This window comes from Cheilinus undulatus, linkage group 18 (assembly GCF_018320785.1).
Source record: "Cheilinus undulatus linkage group 18, ASM1832078v1, whole genome shotgun sequence".
Classification (NCBI taxonomy): domain Eukaryota; kingdom Metazoa; phylum Chordata; class Actinopteri; order Labriformes; family Labridae; genus Cheilinus; species Cheilinus undulatus.
Genome location: NC_054882.1, coordinates 9,667,287 through 9,693,923, shown reverse-complemented (window position 1 = coordinate 9,693,923; position 26,637 = coordinate 9,667,287). Strand labels below are relative to the sequence as shown.

At 37.9% G+C, this 26,637-nt stretch overlaps 2 protein-coding genes across 2 annotated transcripts; one reads left to right on the top strand and one right to left on the bottom strand.

The window, feature by feature from the left end:
• The first annotated feature begins 3,969 nt into the window (after positions 1–3,969).
• Positions 3,970–10,109, top strand: LOC121526451 (GTPase IMAP family member 9-like). The gene is made up of 4 exons (XM_041813054.1): positions 3,970–4,084; positions 6,645–6,668; positions 6,781–7,364; positions 8,915–10,109. Exons 1-4 carry the CDS (start codon positions 4,012–4,014, stop codon positions 9,311–9,313), a joined length of 1,080 nt encoding a protein of 359 aa, XP_041668988.1. The 5' UTR covers positions 3,970–4,011; the 3' UTR covers positions 9,314–10,109.
• A 9,197-nt stretch (positions 10,110–19,306) lies between these two features.
• On the bottom strand, positions 19,307–23,920 carry LOC121526402 (E3 ubiquitin-protein ligase TRIM47-like). Its single transcript, XM_041812978.1, has 2 exons — positions 23,809–23,920; positions 19,307–21,190 (listed from the first exon to the last, which is right to left on the bottom strand). Exon 2 carries the CDS (start codon positions 21,183–21,185, stop codon positions 20,112–20,114), a length of 1,074 nt encoding a protein of 357 aa, XP_041668912.1. The 5' UTR covers positions 21,186–21,190; positions 23,809–23,920; the 3' UTR covers positions 19,307–20,111.
• Positions 23,921–26,637: the final 2,717 nt, after the last annotated feature.

Genomic DNA, 26,637 nt, shown 5'->3' with positions numbered 1-26,637 from the left:
CACCTGATACCTGACAACAAGCAAGCAGCATGGATCCACACAGGCTGACTGAAGCAGAACTCTCATCAGCTTCACATGACTCTCATGGTACCTTTGCTTTGACAGCAGCGCCTCCTGCTGGCAACTGCTGGAATAAAAAGACCACTGGTAAAAGGAGGATTGTACATAAATTATATATAAATATAATTGTGACTTCTGTATGAATTCAAATAAAAACAAGAAGCTCTACTACTAAAATATGAATGGCTGACAGCAAAAGAGAGCACCAGATCTCCGTATTTCATCCTGATACGAAGCATCTATTGCACACATGAAGCCCTGACTCCAAACTCTTCCTGACAACATACAACTTCTACAGACCCTCAGTTCACTGAGAAAACTTCCAACCATCATAAGACTCTGATCTTATGCTCCTCAATATCTAATTCTACGGAGCCTCTTCCTTCCTGCCTCTTCTCTTCAGATCCTAAGGTACTTCAAAGAAACTTGTCAGCTCCTCTATTTCCTGTCTTACCACAGAAGCGCTCTTTTATCCTAACAGTTAAGTTAGGTATTGGTAATGCATTAGTGGGCTACAGACAGTGTGGCAGACACTCGAATGATCTAATTAGAAGTCATATTAGATTAGCCTGACTCGGACGGAGGAGAGGAGATGAGACAAGCCTCCTTCAGGACCCCTCACTGCCTCTTCGATCACAGATTAGAGAGTGGCCTTTGGGGGAATTCAAGATACAGTGACCACTTTTATCCTCTGGGGAGAAACAAGATAACTGATGACTGGAAAGAGGTAAAGTTGCCAAGAATTATACCAATCAGGGTTATGTTTATTCTGATCAAACTGCACCATTACTTTTAGTTAACATACAATGACATATGAATTTTTCTCCCCTCCCAAAATAATAAGGATGGTGTGTAGAGTGTGGTGGAAACTGTGTTTTTAAGTCATACATTCTGTATTTTCTTCATGGAAAATACTTGCAAAGATTGCAGAAAAACTACATGAATTACTTCGGAGAGGAATGCATTCCTTTAAAATGGGATGCAAACTTGTATAAAAAGCACTATTGGGTGCCTGAGACTTTCAATTTTATTGCCATAGTATCAAAACATGTATTGATCTTGGTTGGTTTCTACTAGTACCATATTGCATTCCAACACTTCCTTAATACAAAGTTATTAACTTGTACAAACCTGAAAGCTTTGCTATTGATCCTTGACTTCTCTATTTTGCCTGTAACATGAATACATGACAGTGAAGAGGGATCTTAACTTTTGAAAAGAATTAAAATTTTTCTAGCTGTAGATATTGATTATCAAATGACCCCTGTGACCCTCAAACCTCTTTCAGAGCAGCAGCAGATCTCGTATAAAGCATACAAATGGCGCCCTCTAGTGGTTCCAACATGGTACTGCAGTTAAATTCAGACTGAGCCACAGGTGGCTGCTAATTAAATCCATTTACTTTAGTTCTTCTCCTTTAAGTGTCATGATAAGAACCTCTGCTTCATAATTGGTAGCCATACAGAGGGAATTTTTTTTTTGGCTTTTCAAAACATAATATTCAAAATTGTGATTTCATTTTATGGTCTTCAGCACAAATAAAATAGTAATAGATTATCAATTATTTATTTTTAACTAGAATTAGCTGTGTCCTCCTCATGAGAAAAGGGTAGTCCACTAACATTTTTAGACATGGTTTAGTCCAAGAAATTAGCACTGTGTCCAAGAAAAGGTTTAAGCAACTAGGATATGACTTTTTAAGTTGTAAAGGGGACACAGGCTTTATATTGTTAGACTATAACAAAGTGTAGCAATATTTGAGAGATCTATTTAATAACAATGGGCTGTATTTGTAAAAGTCGCTATAATTTCAACACATAGATAAATGTTTAAAATGTAAAATGTATCTTTATACTTAATATGAACTGCTAATTCATATCAGACATCTTTGCCAACATCGTGTACAACAAAAGAGAGAGGTCTCTGATTAAAAAAAAAAAAAGACAGCTTTGGTCCAAAGCTATCGGTAAAGACAGTGGAATATGACAATGAAATAGACACAAGAACATAAAGCAGTATTTCACTCACCGTTTTGATGTTCAAGTCGTGTCCACGGTGCTTTTTTTCTCTTCACCTGTTAGCTTAAACGTCCGCTAGCATAATTAACAACTCTGAAAACAAGCTAGCTCCCTGTTTGTTCCATTTGTTTGACTAAAATCTTTTTAACTGCCGGTTTTGAAGCAAGTGCAACTGCTTTTACCTCTGGCTAGTGCTATTTAAGAGAAATTTAACATTTTGAAGCAGGCACCATCACTTCGCGTATTTTTATTACTTCATTTTAAACCGCCAACGTCCCTCGTTTTATATTCGGCACGCAAAGGGTGCAATACCATATCTGACCGCAGTGTTCCGCTGACACCTACAAACTGTTAAAACTCAGGGGGGCGCTGTTTCACTAATTATTGAAAAAAATAAAACAAAGAACGTCCCTGTTTATGGGGGGAATGTATAACTACGGAAGTCCACTTTCGCCATTTACAAAGAAAAAACATGACAGTAAGCTAGTTGCATAAAAAACAATCTTGAGATTAACAAGCCAAAATTTTGAGATAGTAAGTCAAAATTATAAGACAAAAAGTCAATTTATGAGATTAAAAAATACAGGATAAAAGGTATATTTATGATTAAAAAAGTTTAATTTTTTCATAAAAAGTTATAATTATTGCATAAAGAGAAATTTTGAGAAAAGAAGTCGAAATTTTTAAATACTAAGTCATAATTATGAGATGTCAAAATGCTAACTTTTTATTATCTCATAATTTATTTATTTTACAAATATGTCTTCCAATAAAATAATTTTAATCTCACAATTTTGATTTCTTTCATCTCAAAATTTTGACTATCTCATATAAATACCCTGGATCCTTGATTGATGATTTGCTGTCCTTTTACCTGGATGCTGGGGTACTTTGAAGTCAGAGCTGCAAATGGGTTTTATGAAAGGATTTTTGTTTTTCTTTTGATACAAAGCAAAAACTGGTTTCTGCCACTTTCATGTCTCTGATTGATTACAGCGATGTACTGTGCATGTATGCATCTTCTCAAATGACTCTTTGGGTACTGTGTACTATGGGGTGCTGATGTTTATAATCTAAAGTCTTTAAGTCATCATTGTGTTCTCTATGATTGAATTGGTTGCCATTGACAACTTGTGGGCTAAACCACTGGCATATCCTTCTTTATAAGGCTATACTTTACCTGCTCCCATCTTAATTGTTTGATTTTATTCATGTGAAACTGCTGGAGGCTACAGTCTTTGCTCTGTGACTCAGTCAGAAAATTCACTTTTACTTTCTGTTTCCAAAATGCATCTTGAGAGGGGTAAAAGGAGTTTCAGGAATACTGCTTCTGCAGCCTGGAATCTGCTAAAGGAGACCTTATGTCATGAGGAGCTGGTCTCTTTAAATCTTTTCAAAGGTAGATGAAATATGAAGAAGATGCATCAGGCTGTATATGTTTTGTCTAATGACTCAGGATTTGGTATCTCTGTGACTGTAATTGTCCTGTTTTCATGTCTTTGTTAATTGGGCTGCATCTATGTTGGCCAGGACACTCTTTAAAATGAGATTCTTCATCTCAGTTTAGTTTTCCTGATTAAATACATTTAAAAAAATAAAATTATTATTTTGCCTTCGGCTCATAATTTTGCCTTAAGATTTCGTAATATTTACATGTTTGTATTACATTACACGTAAGCCTAGTGTGTCATTTCTGGGTTATTACAGGGAGTTGGAAAGTTTTTGTGTTATCCAGAAGTTGGTTTATGCTGTTGAGCTCCAAACATCTCTACAACTCAGTCAACTCACCGCAGCTGTATGAAGTTTTACTTTCACTCTGACAGTCTCTCTGTCTGTCTGACCGTGTTAGCTGCCTGTGGGTGGTGCTCTGGGTAGAGTCAGAGGACTCAGTGTATGTATCTCAGCTACAGCCACAGTCTAGTCTGACTTCAGCATGGACGGCTTCGCTTACAACCCGGACACGGCTGGCAACCTCTACAACCCTAACAGGACTCCTCACTACTCTTGTAAGTCATAATGATGCATCCATGTGTTACCGCTATACCGGCGTTTTCCCGGTTGGCCGACATACTTTGTGATTTATCCTCTTTCTGCTAAGCACCGGCTCATGGAGCAGTGGCAGCGGCCCATTGGTTATTCACCTTATGATGACAGTTTTCTGGTCCAATCACGTCCGTTTACAGCCCTCCCCTCCCCTAGAGCTGCTCCAGTTTAGAAAGTGAAACTAAAGTGTATCGGAGAAAACGAAAGAGTTGAAATAGTCGGCTGAATATGCTAATAAACATACAAATTGAATTCAATTTAAAAAAAAAAACTGTCAGTGAAGATGCGCAAAACTTGTAAAGACTCTGCAGTCCATGCAGTAGAGGCTCTGAAGCTGCAAGCAGCTACATGTGGAGGAGAGGCAGGTGTGTGACATGAGCACGAGGAGGGCGATTCAGTGGGTGAGTGAGCTCTAATAAACCAAGGTTAAGGCAAATAAACCTGTGGGTCTCCCGGATAGAAAAAAAACAGTAAGATTAAATATGTAGCTCTGTTGTTATCAGAAGAATGAAAAGGTGGTTAAATCCTCCCACCTTACCATGAAATTACTCCATTATAAATAACACTCCTGAATTCAGACTTGATCCCAGTTACATTAGAGTAGACATACGCCAGTATTTACAATAATACTGAGTACTCTTGTTTTTGATAGTAGAATAAAATGTTACATGTGAATAATTTGCTATTATACTGATATCACAGTTAGATTAATATGTTGGCCTAATGGTATGGGGCTGTTTTTCAGCATCTGGGCGAGGCCCCTTACCTCCAGTGGAGGCCACTCTTATTTTGGATGATGCTATGCTTCCAGGTTTAAGTCAACAGTTTGGTAAAGGCCATTTCTATTCCAACATGACTGTGTCCCAGTGCACTATGGACTCTGAAGACAAGGTTTGATGAGTTCAGTGTGGAAAAACCTGACTGGCCTGCACAGAGCCCTGACCTCAACCCCACTGAGCACCTTTGGGTTGCATTAGAACCAGGGTTCCTGGTTTGTTCTTCCTTTAACAAAGAAATGTCGTCAACTTCTGATAAATCATATGCTTTATCAGCATCCACGCTAAGCTCTCCCACCATAATTGCACCAGCCTCTTGTTGCTGCTTGCTTACGGCATGACTCTGCCACGCCCAAAAGTACTGCCCCTCGATGCTGATTGGTCCTGTCACTTTCTGACTGGGCCCAAACTGTTCAGATGGGAGCTTTGTAAGATGGATTCGCCTGTGAGAAACACAGAAACAGGTGAATCCATCTGCTTTGCAAGGTCAGGGTTCCTGCAGATCTTTGAAAGGTCTTAAATAGTCTTGAATTGTACATTTGAAATTTAAAGCCATTAAAAGGGTTTAAGTTTGACTAGACATATTCTTGTCCAATCTTTGTTTTCTAACCAACTTTACAATTTCAAACATATTCCTAAAAAACATTGTTCCATAAATATTCTCCAGAATTCAGTACTGGAGATTAAAAACACTCTGTACTGTGGTCAAACACTGGTCCAGTTCTCTAAGACCAGAGCTACCATGTGGCCTACTTAAAAATCTGTGCCGACCACTGTTATTTTAACAGCTCTTCTCAGCCAAAAACAGCTTTATCTGCTTTTTAACAGCTAGATAGAATAGAGACATTGAATGTGCTGGTAATCCTCAAACTTTAGCTTTTATCACCAAATATTTTCTTTGTCCTATGTCTTTTAACATTTCATAAAAACTTTAGAAAATTCAGCCCTGGTCCAGTTTACAGAGAAACCTAATTTCCCTGTCAGTTTTGACGTCTACCGTGCGAAAAGTGCTATTTATTTTTCTCTGTTCAGGACTTAAAATGGCCTTAAAAAGTCTTTTTAACAGAGTTGTCCAACATCAGTGCCTGACCTCATAACTGCACTACAGAACTAATGGGCACAAATTCCCACAGAAACACGCCATAATATTGTGGAAAGCCTAACAAGAAAAGAGAAGGCCTGAGCCAACTCCATATTAAAGTACATGCATTTGAATATAATGTCATTACTTTCCCTGTTGGTGTAATAATTAGGTGTCCTTATACTTTTGTCCATATAGTGTGCCTCACTTTGATTTAATTTGATTTACTTATCAACAATCTAAGAAGAAGTGATTCACAATGAACTTAAAAAAAATCCCTTGGAATGCATAATAATCTGGTTTATAGCAAGAGATACAGGACTGTGATTAATCATGAAAAATAATTTGAAACTTTTGACAGTCCAGATTTAAAAAAGGCTGAATAAGCTTCTAAACTTCCAGTCTGATGATTCAAGGACAAAAAGCAAACATTTTCCTGTGTTTTAGCTTCTCATGCATCATTGCAATTTTGTTTCTATGTCTACTTTTCTTTTGTGTGTGTGTGTGTGTGTGGGTGTGTGGGTGGGGGTGTGTGTGCGTGGGTGTGTGGGTGTGTGTGTGTGTGTGTAAATTGCATCAAACCTGATTTACATCTCACTCATTGTCGGTGTCGGGCCAAAACCTACTATTTCCATTTTTTCATGTTTCTTTTTTTTCATAAATCAGTGCTACTGGTCACCCTCTACAGCTGTGAGTGGGTTTTTTAAAGTTTAAATAAAAGGTGTCGAGCATAATGCTGACTATGAAAATTCAGTGTTAAAAAATATGAAAAATACTGATTTTTTTGTTGTTGTTTCTGAAGTAGTGATTTTGGAGATAGGAGGTCATGGTGCGACAGCGACATCATTCTTTTACACAGGATACGACAGAACCAGTGACCAGGAGCTGAGGATAATGATGGTGGGGAAGACTGGGACTGGGAAGAGCGCAACTGGAAACACCATCCTGGGACGAGAGTGTTTTGACTCCAGGTTCAGTGCTAAGTCGTTGACAGTGGTCTGTTCCAAAGGTGAAGGTACAGTAAATGGTTGGAAGGTTGCTGTCATCGACACCCCGGGGCTGTTTGACACCAGATTTGAGATGGAGAAGACAGAGAAAGACGCGACCCAGTGCATCACGTACGCTGCTCCTGGACCCCACGTGTTCTTAGTGGTCATCAGGCTGGGCAGGTACACTGAGGAGGAGATGAAGACAGTGCAGAGGATTCAGGAGATCTTTGGCCAGGCAGCAGACAGATACATTATGGTTCTCTTTACTCACGGGGACCAGCTTGACGGGACCACGATTGAGGACTTCTTGGATGAAAGCCCTGACCTTCTGGGACTGTTAGCCAGATGTAACTGGCAGTACCACGTCTTCAACAACAAGAACAAAGATCGCTTTCAGGTAGGGAGGAAATTGTTAACCAGTCAGTCTCTAATAGCTGAGTAAAACCTCACAGTTAATTAACTGTAGAGGCTCAGCTGCACCATGTGACCTGTTCTCATGCTCAAAACCACACCAGAGCTTAATTTTTGGACCAACCTGTATTGAACAGAAGCAAAGTGACCCCTGGTGTAACAGCTTAAGTGCTGTTCTCAGCTATACATTGCGCCCCTACTACACATCAGCCTTATGTCTGCTGTTGGCTTTTTAAAAGGAACTGCACCCCATGTATAGAGTGCCTGGAAAAAGTATTCACCCCTTTGGATGTTTAACCCTTTCATTCATTTTATAAATCAACCACGGTCAGTTAAAAATATGCAAGGTAAAATAAGTGACTGCATGAATATTCACCCCCTTTCACAGTGACCTAATTCAACAGAGGCCCAGTCAGCTGGTGAAATGGAAATCACCTGAGTGCAGTGAATGTGTCTCAAGTGATCGTAGTATAAAGACACCAGTGTCTGAAAGGTCCAGTCACTGGTTAATCAGTATTCCTGGCTACCATTGCACCATGAAAACAGAAGAACACTTCAAGTAGTTCAGAGAAAAGTTTCTGAAAAGTATAAGTTAGGGCAGTGGTTCTCAACCTAGGGTCTGGGGACCCCTTGGAGGGTGCAAAAGATCTCAGGGGGGCGCAGGACCCCGTCTTCTCTTCTTCTCTGAAGATGTCAAAATTAGATTTGCATAAATAAATTTTTAAATTATGATTAGCAACATAATGTACAGCAGTGTAGGGCCTTTTTTTAGATTATAAATTTGTGTATTTACAAGAAAACAGTCTACTAATTTCAGGGTTTAAAAGTTAGAAAATTACAAGAAAAAATTGGAACTTTCTGAGTAAAAAAAAGCCCAAAATTTTGACACTAAAAACTCAAGTTTTTAAAATCATAAATTTACAACAGCGTAAAGTCAAAAATTTACAAGAAACCAAACTAAAAAAAGTCTTTGGGTTTTTGATATTCCCCTTTTTGTCTCAAAAATTTTTGGTCCATGTTTATCTACAATTTAAGAGTTTAAAAATATTTTCTTGCAATTTTATTACTTTTTAAACTTGAAAAATTCATTTTTTTTTCTTGAGAATGAAAAGCCCCTCTATTATTTTCTTTTCTAGAGTGGCCCAAAAACACCATAGTAATAATAGAAAGTCTATACATAGATCTTTTGTCATGGACAAGTGTATGTTGGCCTAGTATATGGGGATTTTGTCTGTGAAAACAACTAAATTATGGTGTTTTTTTCTCAAGTGGGTCCTATGGGGGTTTAGCTTTTCTTAGATACAAGTAGAAGGGCCCTGAGGGAGAAGGTTGGGAACCACTGAGTTAGGGGATGATACAAAAAAATTCCAAGTGACTGAACATCCCTGCTCAGTTAAATCCATCATCAAGAAATGGAAAGAATATGAGACATTAGTGTGTCAGACAGTAGCAAGAAGTAACATTCAAAAGAATTGTTGACTTTTGAAACTAAGCCAAGCCAATCAACATTTCTAATCCTTGCCTCCCTACTCACAGGTGACCTTGTTGCTCCGAAAGATCAGAAGTCTTGTTGAGGAGAACAGAGGGAACCACTACACCAACGAGATGTTCCAAAAGGTCCAGAGGGCTCTGGAGGAGGAGAAACAACGCATCCTGGAAGAGAAAGAAGAAAAGGAACGCAAAGAAAGAGAAGAGCTGGAGCGCAAAGCAAAGGCTCAGTTTGAGAAAGATGTGATTGAGATTAATGAGCAGTTTCAGACTGAGAGAGAGAGGGAGAGGAAGGAGGGAGAGGAGCAGAGGAAGAGGGAGAAGGAGGAGATGGAGCAGGAGAGAAAGACGGAGAGGGAGGAGAGAGAAGCACAGAAGAAGAGAGAGAGAGAGGTGTGGGAAGAGGAGATGAGAAGACTGAAACAGCAGTATACAGTTGATCTTTAATATCTTTTCAAAACAGCTGAAACAAAATTTTTCAACAACAAAAGAAAACTGTCTAAATAATCGGAAAGAATCAGCAAAAAGACAAAGAAAACAGGAAAGTTCTCTTTCCCTTAATAGGAAATATGCAGTTGCAGAATACTTACGCACTGTGATTGATCCACAGCTGAGGAAAGGCTTGACCTCGTACAGACTCAGTGAACACAACTTTGGTATTATGACAGGACGCCACAGACAAAGCTGGACCCCTAGACTGTCACCGACTGCTGCCAACAGGAGGTGGAAACAGAGCTTCACTTTCTAACTGTCTTCTTTCCACCTGTCCTTTCAGCACAGACATCAGAGAAGTTCTTTCCACTTTTCCCCAGCCCTCCAAAGTTCACTCCATGTGGACAACACTTAGAATAGGCCAGTGTAAGTGCCCTCTAATTGGACGAATTTGACAGAGTGCCTTATAAAGTTCCCCTTTAAGTGAACAGTATCTGATAATATGCCCTCTTTACAGCCCTCTCAGTTGAAAAGATGCCAAAATTCCCTCTGCCCTCTTAGGTTTACATTATTTGATATCGTGCCCTTTAAGATGTCAATCTATCTAGTTGGACAAAATTGGACAAAGGTCTAGGTCACCCCTTTAAATGGTAAAATGTTGACAAAATGCCCTTAAAATTCCCATTTAGAAGACAAAATTGGACAGTTTGCCCTCTAGGGTTTCCATAGAAAGGGCAATAAACGATTAATTGCCCTTCCTATGAACTAAATTTGATAATGTCCCCATTATGGTGTTCTGCGGGTGGACAACATTTGCTAAAGTGCCCTTCTGAGTGCCATACGGGAAGCCAAATTTGAAAAGTTCCCTTATTGGTCTCCTTATAGAGACACAATTTGTGCTATAAAGTGCTATATGTTGCAAAATAAATGGTGAAATAGTTTAGAACTTTGTGTCTATGCTTCACTGAGGTATAGCAGCTGTAATTATAATTCAACAAACAAACCTCTACATCCTAACCTACTATTGCACTTTCAATACGATTTTTTTGAGTCCACTACTGGTGTTATTGTGAAGTTAAACCTTCATATATATATATATATATATTTATATATATATATTGATATATATATATTATGGCTGTTGCATTATACCGGTATTGACAATAATCGTGGTATTAAAAAATAAAATTTCAATATCATATTAAAATTGTGCATATGATAATATCATGTAAATGATGCAGTGCCACTTGAACAGTTTGTTTTCTACATCCGCCCCTGTTTTCTTCCGCCCTGCTTCATCTCCTTCCTGTAGCACCCCAACAACCCCTCCCCCTTCCTCCTCACACACAAACACTGACCCTTCGCAATGACACAGCAGCTGCAGAACCTCCTTAGACAGGTACTTGGAGTGTAATTCATCTGCCAAAAGAGAGAACACAACATAAAGTTAAAGATTAATTTGATTAATTGTTCCATTATTATTTAAATTTTTATTGATATCGTGACACCCACAGGGACCAGGGACTCATGGCAACCCTGCTACCTGCACACGTTACCCTAGTCCATGCTTACTTCCCATATCCACCCCTAGCACACTTTATTTCTGCCTCAGTCTTTGTCCAAACATGCTTTAGTTCTGCACAGTACTGTGTATGCACCTATTATAATTGGTGCATACACAGTACTGTGTATGTACCAATTCTAATACTTCAGTCTTTTTTTCTGTTATTGTATGAAGCTCACTGAATTGAAATGAAAGTGATCTGAAGGAGCAGATAAAGGAACTACTCAGAGGATATAATGCCAAGGACAGAGATAAGGCTGAGGTGTCCAACCAGTTACATTCTCAGGTCAAAAATGCTGTAAGTATTATCAACGTGTTGAGAAAAACCGGAAACACATTCAAATGCTTGGTCAAGTTTGAATGGTTTTAGTAGGCAGACTTTCTTTTATTTCTCGGTGCCAGCCAGGCTCAAAGTCAGTGGTGCTGCTCGTGCTTCTGCCTCAGTGTTTGAAGTTTCTTTTTGACATTTTGACTACCCAACAGGGTTTAAACCTTGATATTTATTTCCCTGATTTTTTTTAGGGGAGAGATACCTTATTCATATTCATTTTCATATGTTTAAATGTTTTCATGTGTAGTGTACTTTGTTAAATGTTGTTATATTGCTGAAGCATGGGTGAGGAGCCCAAGACAAATTTCTCACTCAGTGGGACAATAAAGTTTTGAAGGTTTGAAAAGTTTTTTGTTGTTGTGTTGGGGCACTCAAATTCCCAAGACTGTCTTGCAAACTGACAACATTGAAATAATGTTAATGTATTATTATTTTATTGTATAACTTCAGTACTGCAGCTGGGCGATTAATTGAAACTTAGATTGAATCCTATTATGTTATCCTGGACTTTTCAAACTGCAGAAGTTGAAATATTCCTTTGAATTGAATCACGATAAAAACATTTTCCTATGTTTTTGCAGCAGCGATGTTATCCTCTGCACACCTTGCAAACATTAATGCATATTTTTTCCTAGAATGTACACTACAATAAATCTAGCTTAAAAATGAGAATTGCATAGAAATGCCCATTCCAATTCCTTCAACACAACAATTTACATTTCTTCTGCAATATGAGTCAACATAAGGCAACATGTAGCTAAAGTTATATAACACACTGATTCATGCTTTATTTTGTGTCATCATAACATCCTAATAGTTTTATAATACAGAATGATTTGTTGCTTGTTTTTTTTTTTTTTGAAAGAAATACATAAATCTTCAAATGACAAATGTAATATTGGAAAATGCAATGAGATTATTTTCCCAAATCGTTCATGAGACTAGGGGTCGAGCTATGATTGATGGTGAGAGAGAAAAGCAAGTGGGACCCAGTGTGGACTGGACCACAGTGGGCAGTCTGGTGACGTAACCTGAGAGGAAATGCGTGGTGACGTCGGGGTCATCCCAAACAAAACCCTATCCACGACTCATGCACTGGTGTTTTTAGTTTCCTGCAGACCTGCTTGACAAGATTGAAGAAGCAGAACCGCTGCAGGAACATCTTTTTCTCTCTCATTTTACTGTATGTTTTGGCATGCCTTTTTTTTAACCATCTTGTCACGTGAGAGGTACCTCGTTGCATAGCAACAGCATCCTTCTATGATGACAACCACAAGTTGTTTTTTGGATTGCTGTCAGTGATTGTAGCGAACTTTATTCTGAGTTTAAACTGCTATTTTTCTCTCAAACTACATAAAACCACTTCCACGGTTCAGACTATTTGTCTGTTATCTTTGCAGTGTCTACGGTAAGGTGTTTTTCATTTAATTTGTTGTTTTAATAAGTGTTCAGGATTAGCTTATAGCCTAACCGTTGGTCGCTAACGTTTGCTGTTAGCTTCCCAGCTAACGTCTTTTTCACATCAGTCTCTTTGTTTCATATTTCTCATGCGATAGAAAGGACACTTTTATTATTATTGTTATTATTATGAAATAATGTGTGTTATTACAAATGTTGAGCCCTTTGATGGAAATGCTTAATGAAGTTTTCAATTTTTCTTTACAATCATACTAATGTTAACATCTATTTTTTTTCGACTGTCAGCATACAGAGACGGTTTTCAGGCAAAGTAATTTATCAATGTGGAAGCTCATTTCTACTGCTTAAAAAAAAACTAAAAACTTTATGAAGTTTAGGTTATTATTTTTAAAACATCTTAATGAGATTTTGGTGGAAACGTCGTCGTTATTACGTCTATTTTAAAAAGTCGTAATTATGATACAGTAGGTCATTACGCAAAAAGTGAAATATATAGAAATTACAAGGTAAGAATTCAAAATTATGCAATAAAAGTTAAAAAAAAAAAAGAGATAAACTGGCGAAGTTATAAAATACATCATTACTGCAAGATAAAATGTCTGAATTGTGAGCTTAAACATCCATATAAGATAGAAAGTCAAATCAATGAATATTCCATATTATTACATTATTCAATTTTTTGAGATATAAATTTAGAATTATGAGATAAAGGTCAAAATTATCAAAATAGAATGTACATATAATTAGATCGAGGTCAAAATTATGAGATAAAGCATTCATATAATTTGAAAACTGTGATATAAAGTTAAAATTATGAAATAGAATCTATCTCATAATTTTGACTTTTAAATCACATTTTTGTGGATTTTTGCTCATAAATGTGACTTTTTATCTCATAAATTATTACTATTATCTTGTAATTTTGGCTTTAGTCTCATAAATTTGAGTTATTATCTTACAATTATGACTTTTAATCTTATAGTTTTACTTGAGAATATTTTTCAAATATTTACCTAACTCTAATTTCTTTCTTAGACAGAAATGAAAATTACATCAAGTAAAAAGAAATACTTTGAGCTGTTTCTTTTCACTTAACTAAGCCACAGAACAACATACCTCCAGGACAAAGCCAAATGTGAACAATCATGTTTTATATGGATAGCACTTTAACTTCTCCACAGTCTCATTAGTTTTACATGTCCCAGTGTTAGGTGTAACTACTACAGATAAAAAATAAATGCTCTCTGTAGGTGTAGCATATATCTATCTTCTGACACAAATCACTAAATTAAAATGTATTGTATGCCATATTACCGCAAAGTAATCTACGGTTTTATGGATTTGACATTTCCAAATAGATTTTCTTTTCCATGATTTTCTTGGTATGAAGACAGGGTGGGGCTTTTGGAGGGGCTTTAACTCAGAAGAGGGTGCAGGGGTCAAAAACCTGGTTAGTAGTCTAAATCAAGTCAGTTTCATTTCTAGACCTTTAACTCGTGTTGAAATGCTACAAAATGCCAACTTTTTTTTTCACCCTAACAGAAAGATCAAGGAAAAATGGCTGAAATGGCAAAACAGCAAAAAGGTATGAACAGTGATCTCAGTGTGACCTCAGTTCAACACCCCACACACTCATGACCTAACAGGAGTGTTGGTTTTTGTGTTGCATTTTGTGTAGATGATGAAACCGAGAAAAAGTTGGAGGACTTTCAACAAGAGCTGGAGAGCAAGGAGGAGAACAAGACTAGTGAGAAAGAGGAAAGTTCTCCTAACCAGGCCACCAGAGAAGCTCTGGTGAATATTAAAGAACTCATGTGTACCGTTTCATTAATGGACGTCAATTTAGAGGCGCTGAAGGTAAATATACTGGCTCCACAGAGCTGAAGTAAGCACTGTGATGCATGTTGAAATAAGAACAAAATACATTAAGTAATTTTTAGTTAATGTAGTGCAGACCTGACAATCTTCCACCAAAAAAATCTTGTACAACCATAACAGGAGACTCAAGTATTTACCTTTTATGTATCATGCATGTATCATACTTTTGTTTCATGAACAACGAACTTCAATTCAAATGTTATGGTTTCGTACACATTAATGTTACTTTGAAAGTGTTTGTGGAGCCACAAAGTGCAACTGTTGAGCCTCTGCCATTTTATTTGTTTTAATCAGGCATCTGCAGTGTCAAATAAATTTTATTTTGAAAGATTTATCCCTGTGAATGGACTTTGTGGCCCAGCATACTCTTCCAAAGTAGCATTCATGACTCCGAAGACACTGGTTTGTTCTTCAAAACAGTGGAATGTCTAAAGAAGTGTCACCAGTAAATCCAACACCAGTTAAACCATGACACCGGTTGTATACATCAGACTTGATAAAGGATAAACTAGAAAAGCACTCAGAGAGCACAGAGCTCTGCCATTAGCCCTGTCTCCCAATAGTAATGAATACTTTAAAAAATTCCTGGATCCAGACGGTGATCCAGATCACTCCCAAAACCTGATCATTTCTTCCGCCAAGGAGGTTATGTGATCAGGAGGGTTTGTTCGTTTGTTTGTTAGCAACATAACTCAAAAAGTTATGGACAGATTTTCATGACATTTTCAGGAAGTGTCAGAAATGGCATAAGGAAGAACTGATTAGATTTTGGGAGTGATCTGGATCACCATCTGGTTTCAGGAATTTTTTAAAGCATTCTGTACTATTGGGAGATGGGGCTGATGCTGGAAGTCTGCGCTCTCCGAGTGCTTTTCTAGTTTGCATTTATATTCTAAATTCTTAAACATATTTTAAAGTATCCCAAAAAACTTGCATGAAATTTCTTTACATTTTCCAAAATATTTCTGTGAAACGTAAAAATAATTACAAATAAATTCCCCTAAAATTGTATTAAAATCAATGAAGTTTCCAAAAATGTCAAAACAAATTGCAATTAATTGTCTGAAAGGGCCAACCCAAACCATTACCAATCAAATTCCAAGTTTCAATGAAAATGCCTGAAAATTTCAAAACAAGTTCCCCAAATAAATTCCCCAAATTCCCAAGAAAATGCCAGAAACTTATATATAAAATTTTTAATTACTTGGCACTTCCAATGAAACTCTCCAAGAGAAACAAACCTTGTCAACATTCAGGAAAGTTTGTGAAAATTTCAGAGGAATTTCTCCCAACATTTCAAGCATATTACTTGAATATCCATGGAATTTCTGGACAATTATCTCAAAAATCAAAATAGAAACAGAAATGATTACTGTGTTGCAGCAAAGGTAATGTCCTCATATGTAAATGCTGGGTTTTAAAGGTGCAGTGTGTAATATTTAGCCTATTAGCATTTAGCAAAACAAGCTTGGTTAAAATGAAACATAACATTTATAAGTAGATTGATCTAAATTAGTGTTGACATCTGATGACACATTTTTTAAATTTATGTTTAAAATGAACTCAGAATAAGCCTTTTATTCATACATAGGGAGGGTCCCCTCCAAGAAAGCTGCCATCTTGGATTTTTGCATTTTGCCTGTTTCTATGGCACCATAGAAGGAACCAAATAACAGTTAAGCATGTATTGATTTTTAAACTTCACTGGTTCCCACAGTTATCACCAGAGAAATGAGCATCACACTCCAGAATTGACTGTTAGATGTTGATAGTCCCATTTTTACACACTGTACCTTTAAGGGGATATGAAGCAAAAGTGTAGGTGTGAGGGGGTCACAACTTTTCAGTACTAACCTTGCTTGAAATGACCATTCCTCATGCATCCCTATTGGACCCGCTCAGGGCTAGCAGCCTAACCAACGAGGTTCATGTTCTGATGCATTAGGTCTTTGTGCAATATGTTCTCCTGCCAAGTATTATTTGTCTTTTCTAAGGTTTTTAGTTTATGCATTTATCTGCCATCACTGTTTAATTAATTTTCTACCGTTTCACTAGCTTTGACCTGCTCTGTTTCGGTTTTTTTAGACAGGGATAAAAGAAAGACTGGAGGACATAGAGGCGCAGAAAGCCATTCGTCTGAGTCTTTTGCAAAGAGGCATAGCCCTCTTGGAGGATTTCTCAAAAATCAAAAAGGAAAGGAAATTAACTTACTGCAGGATCGTCAAGGTTGTTTTAGTGGTGATGTTAATGTTTTAATTTTGCTTAAAATAAGTAAACAGTCAAACTTTTATCTGTTACAGTGTGTTTGAGGACCAGACTGTCTCATATTTTAATCTGAATTTGTGATGCTGTTATTTACAGATGGACCCTGAGATGATCAAAGATGAGCGGTTGAAAAACCTGCTAAAGAAAATTGAGGAATCAAATCAGGTCTTTAGCAAGGTAGAGCATCCAAATGAGCTGTTAAATGTGAACTTTATGGCCATGCAGGCATAGATATTTTTTCTTGTTTGTTTTAATGTTGCACAGTATCAATACAACTTGAACGAGTTGACTGGGATACTCACTCAGAAGATTCAGCAGATGGAGTGGTTGGCAAGTTTGAAGGCTGAGCTGCAGGAGCAGAAGTTAAAACACCTGGTAGACTTTCTGGAGGAGACTCAGGCTCAACTTGACTTGAAGCTCTCTGATCCTGATGTAGACCAAACTGTCCTTCGAAGATCTATGGAGGAACTAGTGGTGTGTTTGTTTTCATTGCTCTTTACTGTCCTCTGGTTCTCTTGTGCTTTATATTCTGAAGCCAAGTTCAGACCAAAGAGTCCCAACAAGGCTGTTTTAGAGCGTTGTAGGGAACTGTGTTGTGAAATGGAATCTGATGTTCCCTTCAATTCAGTTAGCAAAGTTGCCCACAGGTGGCATTAAAATGCAAAGGGCAGCATGTGTTTAGCAGACAATCAGCTCCTTGATTCCTAGAGAGGGAGTCTTTTGGCAATTATAACTGAGTCTGCCTTCTTTGTCCTTACAAAACAGTTAGTAATGTGAAGAAAACAAACAAGTCAGTCCAAATCTTCCAAACCCCCTGACATGGGGTACATCATACTCTCTCATTATAAAAGAAATACAATCTTACCTTGAGTCAATCATGTTTGCACTCAGCTGTTTGCCCATCTGTTTTTAGGAACAGTTTTGATTTTTTGTGTTTATTCACATCCATCAGGCTTATAAGTATTTTATTTATGGGTGATTGACTATTCATAGCAGCAGTTACAAGTTTCAGCTCATCTTGTGGTGAATCTTTGGTCAGAAATGAGATTTAAGCTATTCTATGTGTTTTCCTTGACATATAACAAGAATCTGTTTCTGCTTTCAGGAACATTTGGAACTCAGCATTCCAACCACTGAGGACTTGAAACACAACATTGCTCTGATTGTTAAGGCAAGTGGCTCATTTTACCTCCTGAGAAGAGCTCCCCTGTATTAATTTAACCACTGGTGCTGTTTTTGTTAATAATGCTTTGTACCTGCAGGCTCATAAGGATTTTTTGCTGCACTGCAAAGCAGCCAGCTCTTGGTGTGCATATCCAGAGGCTGTAGAGACTTCCTTTGAGCCCTCTTTAACCCCAAATGAATAATAAATAAACTTTAAAATCAACTGATGTAAAACGCTGTGTTTTTCACACATTTCAGGCTAAGGACTGTGTAATGTAATTTGATTCTACTGGCCAGTTAGCTTGAAATACAACAGCTGTACAGTGGCAAGAACAAGTATGTGAACCATTTGAAATTCTCTAGTTTTCTGCATTAACTGATCATCAGATGTGATCTGATCTGCATCTAAGTCACATGAATAGACAAACTCGATGTGCTTAACCTAATACCACAGAAATAATTATAATATTCAAAGTCTTTATTAAGCACAGGCATTAAACATTCACAGTGCTGCTGGAAAAAGTAAGTAAACCTTGGATTTAATAATTGGTTGAACCTCCTTTGGCAGCAATAACCTCAACCAAGGGTTTCTGGTAGCTGCTGATCAGACCTGCACAACAATCAGGACGAATTTTGGACCATTCTTCCTTAAAGAAATGCTTCAGCTCACCCATATTCTTAGAATGTCTAGTGGGAAAGTTAAGTATTAAGTATGGATTTGGTGGCATCAGCAAAAATCTATGTTCATTGCAAAAATATCTTACAGGTCACATATTATAACCTTTTAAGACAGGTTTATATCGGTCTCAGAGGTCCCCAAAACATGCCTGTGAAGTCTGGTGCTGAGAAAAACACTCCAGTATTGGATTTTTGCATGTCTAAAAACCCCCCTCTGTTTCAGCCCTGCTCAGAACAAGCTGTTTCTGTGTCTGTGGCTTTAAATGTTAATGGGCTGTCTGACTCCGCCCCTCTCAGAAAATGGATGTGGGTGTTGATGTAAAATATCATAGAGAAAGAAGAAAGTATCCAAATAAACGATGTAACTATAGATACAGATTATTATTATTATTATTATTATAAGGTGATATACATATATATATATAAATCTGAGAACTGCTTGTTTCAGCATACATTTTCTGAAAGGTGTGTGGGTGTGTGTGTTTGGGGGGCGGGCGCGTATGTTAGGGATTGTGGACAGGCCAGGAGCACATAGTTTTGTTAGAAAAGCCTGAAAAAGTGATTTTTGCATAATATGTCCCCTTTAAGTTCGATGCTGCTTCTAGAGCAGCCAAGAAATCCATATGTTGTTCATCATGACTTTGGACCATAAAAACTTCAAAAATTTAAATAGAAAGTCATGGCAAAAGAAGACAGTATTCACTTCTTTAGTCAACTTTTATTCAAACAAACTTATGTTGTAGAGATACCACCGCAGTAATGGAAGCTTGTCAACTTATTCTGAGTCTCTGTGTGAGCTTGGAGTTATTAGATGTTTGGCAAAAATGTATTGCATGGTTTCTACAACCACTATTCCAAAAAAGTTGGATCACTGCGTAAAATGTACATAAAAAGAGAATGTAATGATTAGCACATCTCATAAACCCATATTTAATTCACAATAGAACATTAACAACATATCAGGTGTTGAAACTGAGACATACCATTTCATGAAAAATATGAACTCATTCTGAATTAATGACGGCAACACGTCTCAAAAAAGTAGGGACAGGGACATATGTTCGATTGTGAAGCACCCCCTCTACCTTTAACAACAGTCTGTAAACATCTTTGCAGTGAGGAGACCAGTTGCTTGACTTTTGAGAGAGAAATGTTGCTCCATTCTTGTCTGATAGAGGATTCTAGCTGCTCATCAGTCCTGGGTCTTCTTTGCTAGATCTTTTTTCATAATGCAGCAAATGTTTTCTATTAGTGAAAAGTCTTGCAGTTCAGCAACCAGGCTCTTCTACTTACACTAGAGCAGTGTTTCCCAACCTTTTTGACTTGGATCTCCCCATCTGTATCTAGTAAGTGCTAAGACCCCCATGAAGCACACAAAAATCAAATAAAAGATGTCATGCTTTCAAAAATCAACACTTACTGTTTCATGAAAGCATCAAAGCCTTACGTACCATCCGTACCCAATCACTCTGGTCCACCAGATAAAAACCAGACTCAAGTGACAAACTTTTACTTCATATTACTGCTTTTTTCATCTCAGCTTCCTTTTTTAGTATCTTCACTAACTCTTTACCAACTGTCCTCATAATCCCTGCATATGTAGGGAGATGGACCTTAACCAATTTCCAGGATTTGATGATGGGAGGAGCTTTCAGGGGGGGGAAGTTTTGGAGGAAGTGAAGGTGGTCTTCGGAATATGAAAGCTGCTTCACCTCAGCACTTCTCTTCCTCAGATCAGATATTTCCTGTTCTATCTCTTTGATATAACCCTCAGCCTTTTTCTCTGTCACTCTGTGCTCTTGTTCCATCTTTTCAACCATCATTGCCTGGTTTCTCTCAACAGCCTCCTTTAGCTCAGTAAGGATTTGAACACCACTCGCTATCTTCTTGTCTGTATTTTCTCTGCTTACTTTGACTGACTCTTTGAACTCTTGGATCTTCACTTCTCTCTCCTGGATCATCTGCTGTAGTTTGGCCTCGGTCTCTCCAAGCTCAGTCTTCTTTTTCTCATACTCTTCTTTAAGGGGGACAACTTCATGAGTTTTGTGGTCTAAAATACTGCAGAGCATGCAGATGCATTTTTGGTCAGTTTTGCAGAAGAGCTCCAGAGGTTTATTGTGGGTTTGACACATCCTATCCTCCAGATTCTCAACAGGATCGATCAGCTGGTGACTTTTCAGACCTGCTGCTCTCAGATGAGGCTCTAAGTGAATCTCACAGTAGGAAACCAGACACACCAGGCAGGACTTCAGAGCCTTCAGTTTGGTTCCAGTGCAGATGTCACATAATATCTCTCCTGGTTTGGCAACCTGTTGCTCAGAGCTGCTGCTGGTGGCTTTGTGAGCAGCTGTTCCTTTTACATGAGCAGCCATCTCAGAGATTAATGTATTGATCTGCAGCTCAGGTTTTGTGGGGAAAGTCTTTTTACAGAGGGGGCATCGGACCTGAACATCAGACCCCCAGTGTGAAGTTATGCAGGTTTTGCAGAAATTGTGCCCACATGGTGTGCTGACTGGGTCGGTGAACACATCCAGACAGATAGCGCACAGGAACTGGTCTTCACATAGCAAACTGCTGACAGCAGACATCTTTACTGTGAACAAAGAAGAGTGTGCAAAACTGTTATTACAGAACAAGATATACGTCTACCTGTCGTTCATTTTATGTCCATTTACCATTTTTGTGGTATGTGCTTTAGCATTGTCTTGCTGAAATATGCAAGGCCTTCCCTGAAACAGATGTTTTGATAGGAGCATATGTTGCTCTGAAACCTATCTACGTTTCAGCATTGATAGAGCCTTTCTAGAGATGTAAGCTCCCCACACCATAGGCGCAAATATAACCCCATACCATTAGAGATGCAGGCTTTTGAACTGTGCAAGGATAACAAGCTGGATGGTCCATGTCCTCGTAAGTCCTCAGGACACGGTGTCCACAGTATCAAAAAAGAATTTCAAATTTGGATACATTTGACCACAGAACAGTTTTTCATTTTGCCTCATTTTAAAAGAGCATAGGCCCAGAAAAGAAAGTGTTTTTTCTGGATCATATTCACATACGGGTTTTACTTTGCATGACACAGCTTTAACTTGTATCTTGACTGTTTTAATGCATTTCTGCCTGAGGGCCCAAAAATCACCAGCATCCAATAATAATAACAGAAAATTCTCTTTTGTTGATATTATGCATCGTAGATGGTGCGATATTCAGTCTTCAGTCTGCTTCTTTTCCAGCTGTTCTTTATTTTTCCCATTTACTTTTACATCGTTTTGTTGCCCTGTCTATAATTTTTTGAGATGTGTTTCTGCCATCAAATTCAAATTGATTTAATATTTTTCATAAAATTGTAAAACGTGTCAGTTTCAGCATCTGATATGTTGATTATACTCTATTGAGAATAAAATATGGGTGTATGAGATTTGAAAATCATAGCATTCTGTTTTTATTTACATTTTACGGGGCACCCCAACTATTTTGGAATTGGTGATGTGCATCCTGGTTTATATTTCTACACTGAATATTTGCTTTAGCTATGGTGTTGTGAACACGTCTCTGCTATATTTTACTAAAATGCTCGTGCACGTGCACACAGAGAACAGATATTAATGCCAGTTCCCAGACGCACTGTCATTTCCTGCTTGTTTGTGTACAGGAAGTCATGGCAACCTAGATTTAGTGTTTTGGTTGAATTTGGAGCTGATAGATAGAGGGAGCAGTTGATAACACTGCAGTTACTACACAGATGAGAGGAGATAATGCAAAAGAAATGTATGGTTGCTGACGCAGCTCAGGCAGAGAATGGGGGATTTTTGCACTTGTTTGGTCAGTGAATACTCTGATATTTTCAGAAGCTGGCAAGTACATTTTACAACGTGTGCCATTGTCTGCAGCCATTTATCTCATAACAGAGTACACACAATACGTCTGTAGACATAATCCAGAGACTGGCTGTCACCTGATGCTGCCCAGCAGACCATTTACAAGGCTTTACAGTTTTGAGGAAGCACTGTCATGAGATTAAAAGACCTGAGTTGGTATACTGCCATCTGCTGGAAGAATGTTGTTACTTCTACACAGGAACAAATGCACCTGTGTGCCATGGGTTTGAGGGCATTTGTGGACATTTCTTTCTCTTTTTTTTTTTTTTGTTTTTGTTTTTGTTTTGTTTTGTTTTTTTTTTTTGTTGTTGTTTTTTTTTGTTCTTTTGAGTGTCTTAACGCTAAGAACATACACTTTAAGTAGTTATTTTAATGAAACAAAATTCTGAGATTTTAATACCACAACCTGTAACAGTCAATAATAAGCTCTGTACAACTTCTGTACACACAAGGAACACAATGATTGATCCCCAAACCATCACAGTTTAAAAATAAGAACTTAATAATAATAGGCTTTCAGTCTGGAGTCAAAAAACAGCCATTTCCACATATTTGGCATGAGGGGAAATTTCATGTTTTTTCTTGGTTTCCTGTAGGGGCACTATTATGTTATTAGAATACAAAAATAAAAACAAAACAAATAAATAACCATGCAAAAAAAAATCAAAGTTGTAGTTCATTTACATATTAAATGTTATTATATCCCTTTCAGGGAAATCCAATTAAAATGTACTGTAAGATTTATTTTTTTTATGGCAGACATCATGTTTTTTTTTTTTTTTTTGCACTGAAACTGGCAGTTTAAGGGTTAAAGTCTATATATTTGACATTTATGATCAGGTCTTGGGACCTTTTCCCCCAGTGTATTGGCCACAAACCCCCTCAGTGTTAAAATGTCTTTTACAGCATCTGAGGGTTCAGTACACTGATTCTTTATAAAAGAGCACTGTCATAAGATACTGACTCAGAAAGGGCACAGGCCTCTGCACTGGTTCAGGCCAACATGGACCTGTGGAGTTGATACAGCAAAGATTTTATGCACAACTATAAGGCACGTTTTAAAAATGTATTTTGTGAAGTGCCGAAAAAAACTAAAGCTAGGACAAAGAACCTGTGATCTCATCCTGATTTGAGGGTGATCTCCGTAATTCTGCCAGTGCTCAGACACCAATGAAGTCAGAAAAGTCAGATATCTGTTGTGCCGGTCGTACAGTAGTTTGGTTTCACGTGGAACTTACTCATGTTAGCTTTGCCCTTACTGTACATGAATCACACAATAAATATAAACTTCATAAAGATGGTAATCAAAGTTAAGATTACCTTCTGTACTCACCGGTGCTCAGAGACTCTGCTGGGTGTTTTCAAAGAAGAGTATGGAAACAGATCTTTGATTTGTTTTAACTTCGAAGAGAGACAGACGAACCTCTAAAGCAGTTCCAGTTTAAGTTTCGATTTTGAAATCTGACGTCATTGCTCTTAGCCACGCCCCTCTCCCACTGTTTTCCTTCTCCTCACTCATGCAATCAGCCTTCTCAGACTCCTCTCCTCTCACTGCATTTAGACACGAGATTACTGCACATGGGCCGTTTTATTGGGGTTTCAGCACCTTTTGATTTAAAATGGTAATCTAGCCATACAGACGCTCTAGATTTAAATCAAAAAGCGTTGTCAAAGAGTTTTTTGTTGTTTGTTGTTATAGATATTTTTCACTAGGAAGGAAGGAGACAAGGGATAAGGAAAGGAAGGAAGGATAATGAAAGAAAATGAAAGGATTGTAAGAGAAAGAAAGGAGGCAAAATGGATCTAAGGAAGAAAAGATGGAGGGAATTTAGGGGAAGTGAAGGAATTAAGGAGAGAAGGATGGAAGGAGAAAGAAAGGAAGAATGAGAAGAAAGGGACAGGAAGAAGGAAGCATAATTATAAGGAAAGAGAAGGAAGGAAGGAGATAAAAGGGTATGGGATTAAGGAAAGGAGGAGGGAATTATAGGGGAAGTGAAGGAATAAGGGACAGAAGGAGAAGGGAAGAAAGGAAGACAGAATGGGTGCAAAAAGGAAGGAAGCATAAGGAAAGGAGAAAAGGATAAGGAAGGAATGAAGGAACTAATGAGGGAAGAGAAGGAAAGTAGGAAGAAAAGGAGAGAAGGAAGGAGGATAAACAAGGAGGAGAAGGAAAAGAGAAGAATGAGACGAGCACAGAGAGGAAGATGGAAAGAAACAAAAACAAATGAAACACAACAAATAGAAGAAAGAAATGAAGAAGGAAATCTGAGTATGAGATGAGGAAGAAGAGCTATTTAGCAGAAAAACAGCTGAGAGAAGGAGAGACTGGACATTAATGATAAACACAGAGTTAAATTAGAAACTGTATTATCCTTATTAACAATGGTAGTGACCCTTTAAATCACCGTGGATGTTTTTCACGTCTTTTGTTATGTGACATGAGCTGAAAGAAAAGAGGACTTATGCTTAGTTTATGTTAGCAGGCTGCAGTTCTGATTGTTTTCCACTAGATGGTGCTAAGTGTCCATTCTTGCTTTCATCTGGCTCAACTGTCTGTGACTTTCCTCACATAGAAAACCAACTTATCCTTGAAGATGTTAAATTAATCTTCAGTTGTGCTGACTCCATTCACTTCATCCTGTCAGACTGTATCAGTTATTTAAGAATAAACCGAACACTTCCTGAACTGAAGGAGTTACTAAAAGTAAACTGTGATAATTCCACGTCATATTTTCCTAATATTGTAGAAAACACTGGCACTTTTTATTTGTCCTTTCATTCCCTCCATCTGAAATCTGCGAACGTAATGGACCCTGTGGAGTGAGTTGTTTTACTGCTAATCAGGAGAGCTCCCATTAGAAAATAACAACTATGATGTAACGTTACTGTGCCTCCTGAACTCTGCATCTGCATGGTTAGAGAACCTAATGTGCGTTCATAATTGGACGGGGCTGGAAATTTAATTACAAGCTGACATTATCATTAAATAATACTAGAGTAGGATTGACTCTCAGCTCTTCTGAGCACGCTCAGTCAGAAACAGGCTGGCCTGATAATGATGATGTTTGTGACTCTGTGCTCCTTTGGATACCAAAAGTGAAAAGTAGACCCTCACACTCCCCCCTCCTTCCTTCTTCTTCTTCAACATAACACCTCTCTCTCATGTTCCAGGTTCACTCATTTGCACAGAATAATTCACTCTTCACATTTAGGCAGCCTTTCTGTACCCACTGCTGCTGAAATTATTAGAAGTCCAGAATCGAAACTGCTTTTTTAATAATTGAACATGACAGTTGTTTTCACACCTGGAGTGAAGGGGAAACAGCCTGCAGTCGTTTGTTGTAGTTTTCAGCAATCTCAGGAACCCCAGCCCGTTCTTCTTTGATCAATCTTTCAAACTCCTCCAGATTTGAGGGTCTTCTAGCTTGGACTTTGGTCCTCAGTTCACCCCACAGATTTTCAATGGGATTTAAGTCAGGGCTTTGTTCAGGCCAGTCAGTTACGTTTACTTTAGTCTTCTGGAGGTAGTTCTTCACCAGGGTCATGTTGGACAGCAAGTGATGACTCAGATTCAGTTTTGATGCAGACTGATTGAGATTTTCTTTCAAAATCTTTACATATCCTTCTTTCTTCATGATTCCCTTCACTGTTCTGAGATTCCCAGTTCCAGACACACTGAAGCATCCTTACAGTTTAATCCTCCAACAGCTGTGTTTCACCGTTGGGATGGTTTCTTTGGGTTTTACACACAGAATTGGCTAGGCCTCTGAAATAATTTAATTTAATTTTGTTTTTTACCACTTTTATTCAGTTTTGCCCGTTTTCCCTCATTCCTGTCACCTCTTTAACCTCTCTTTGCTCCTTTTGCCCATTTTTGAAACACCTTTTTGATCCTTTTGCCTACTTTAACTGCTTTTTACAACTTTTTGCCAGCTTTCGCTGCATTTCACCCATTTTTGCCACCTTCACCCATTTTTGCCAATTTATGCCCATTTCTTTCAACTTTTTATCATTTTTTCCACATTTCACCCATTTTTGTCAGTTTGAGCCCTTTTAAACAATGCTTTTTAAATATTTTAACACATTCTTGCCACTTTTCACCAATTTTTGTGTCTATTCACAATTTTTCAGTTATTCACTAAATTTAGAGTTTCTTCTATTT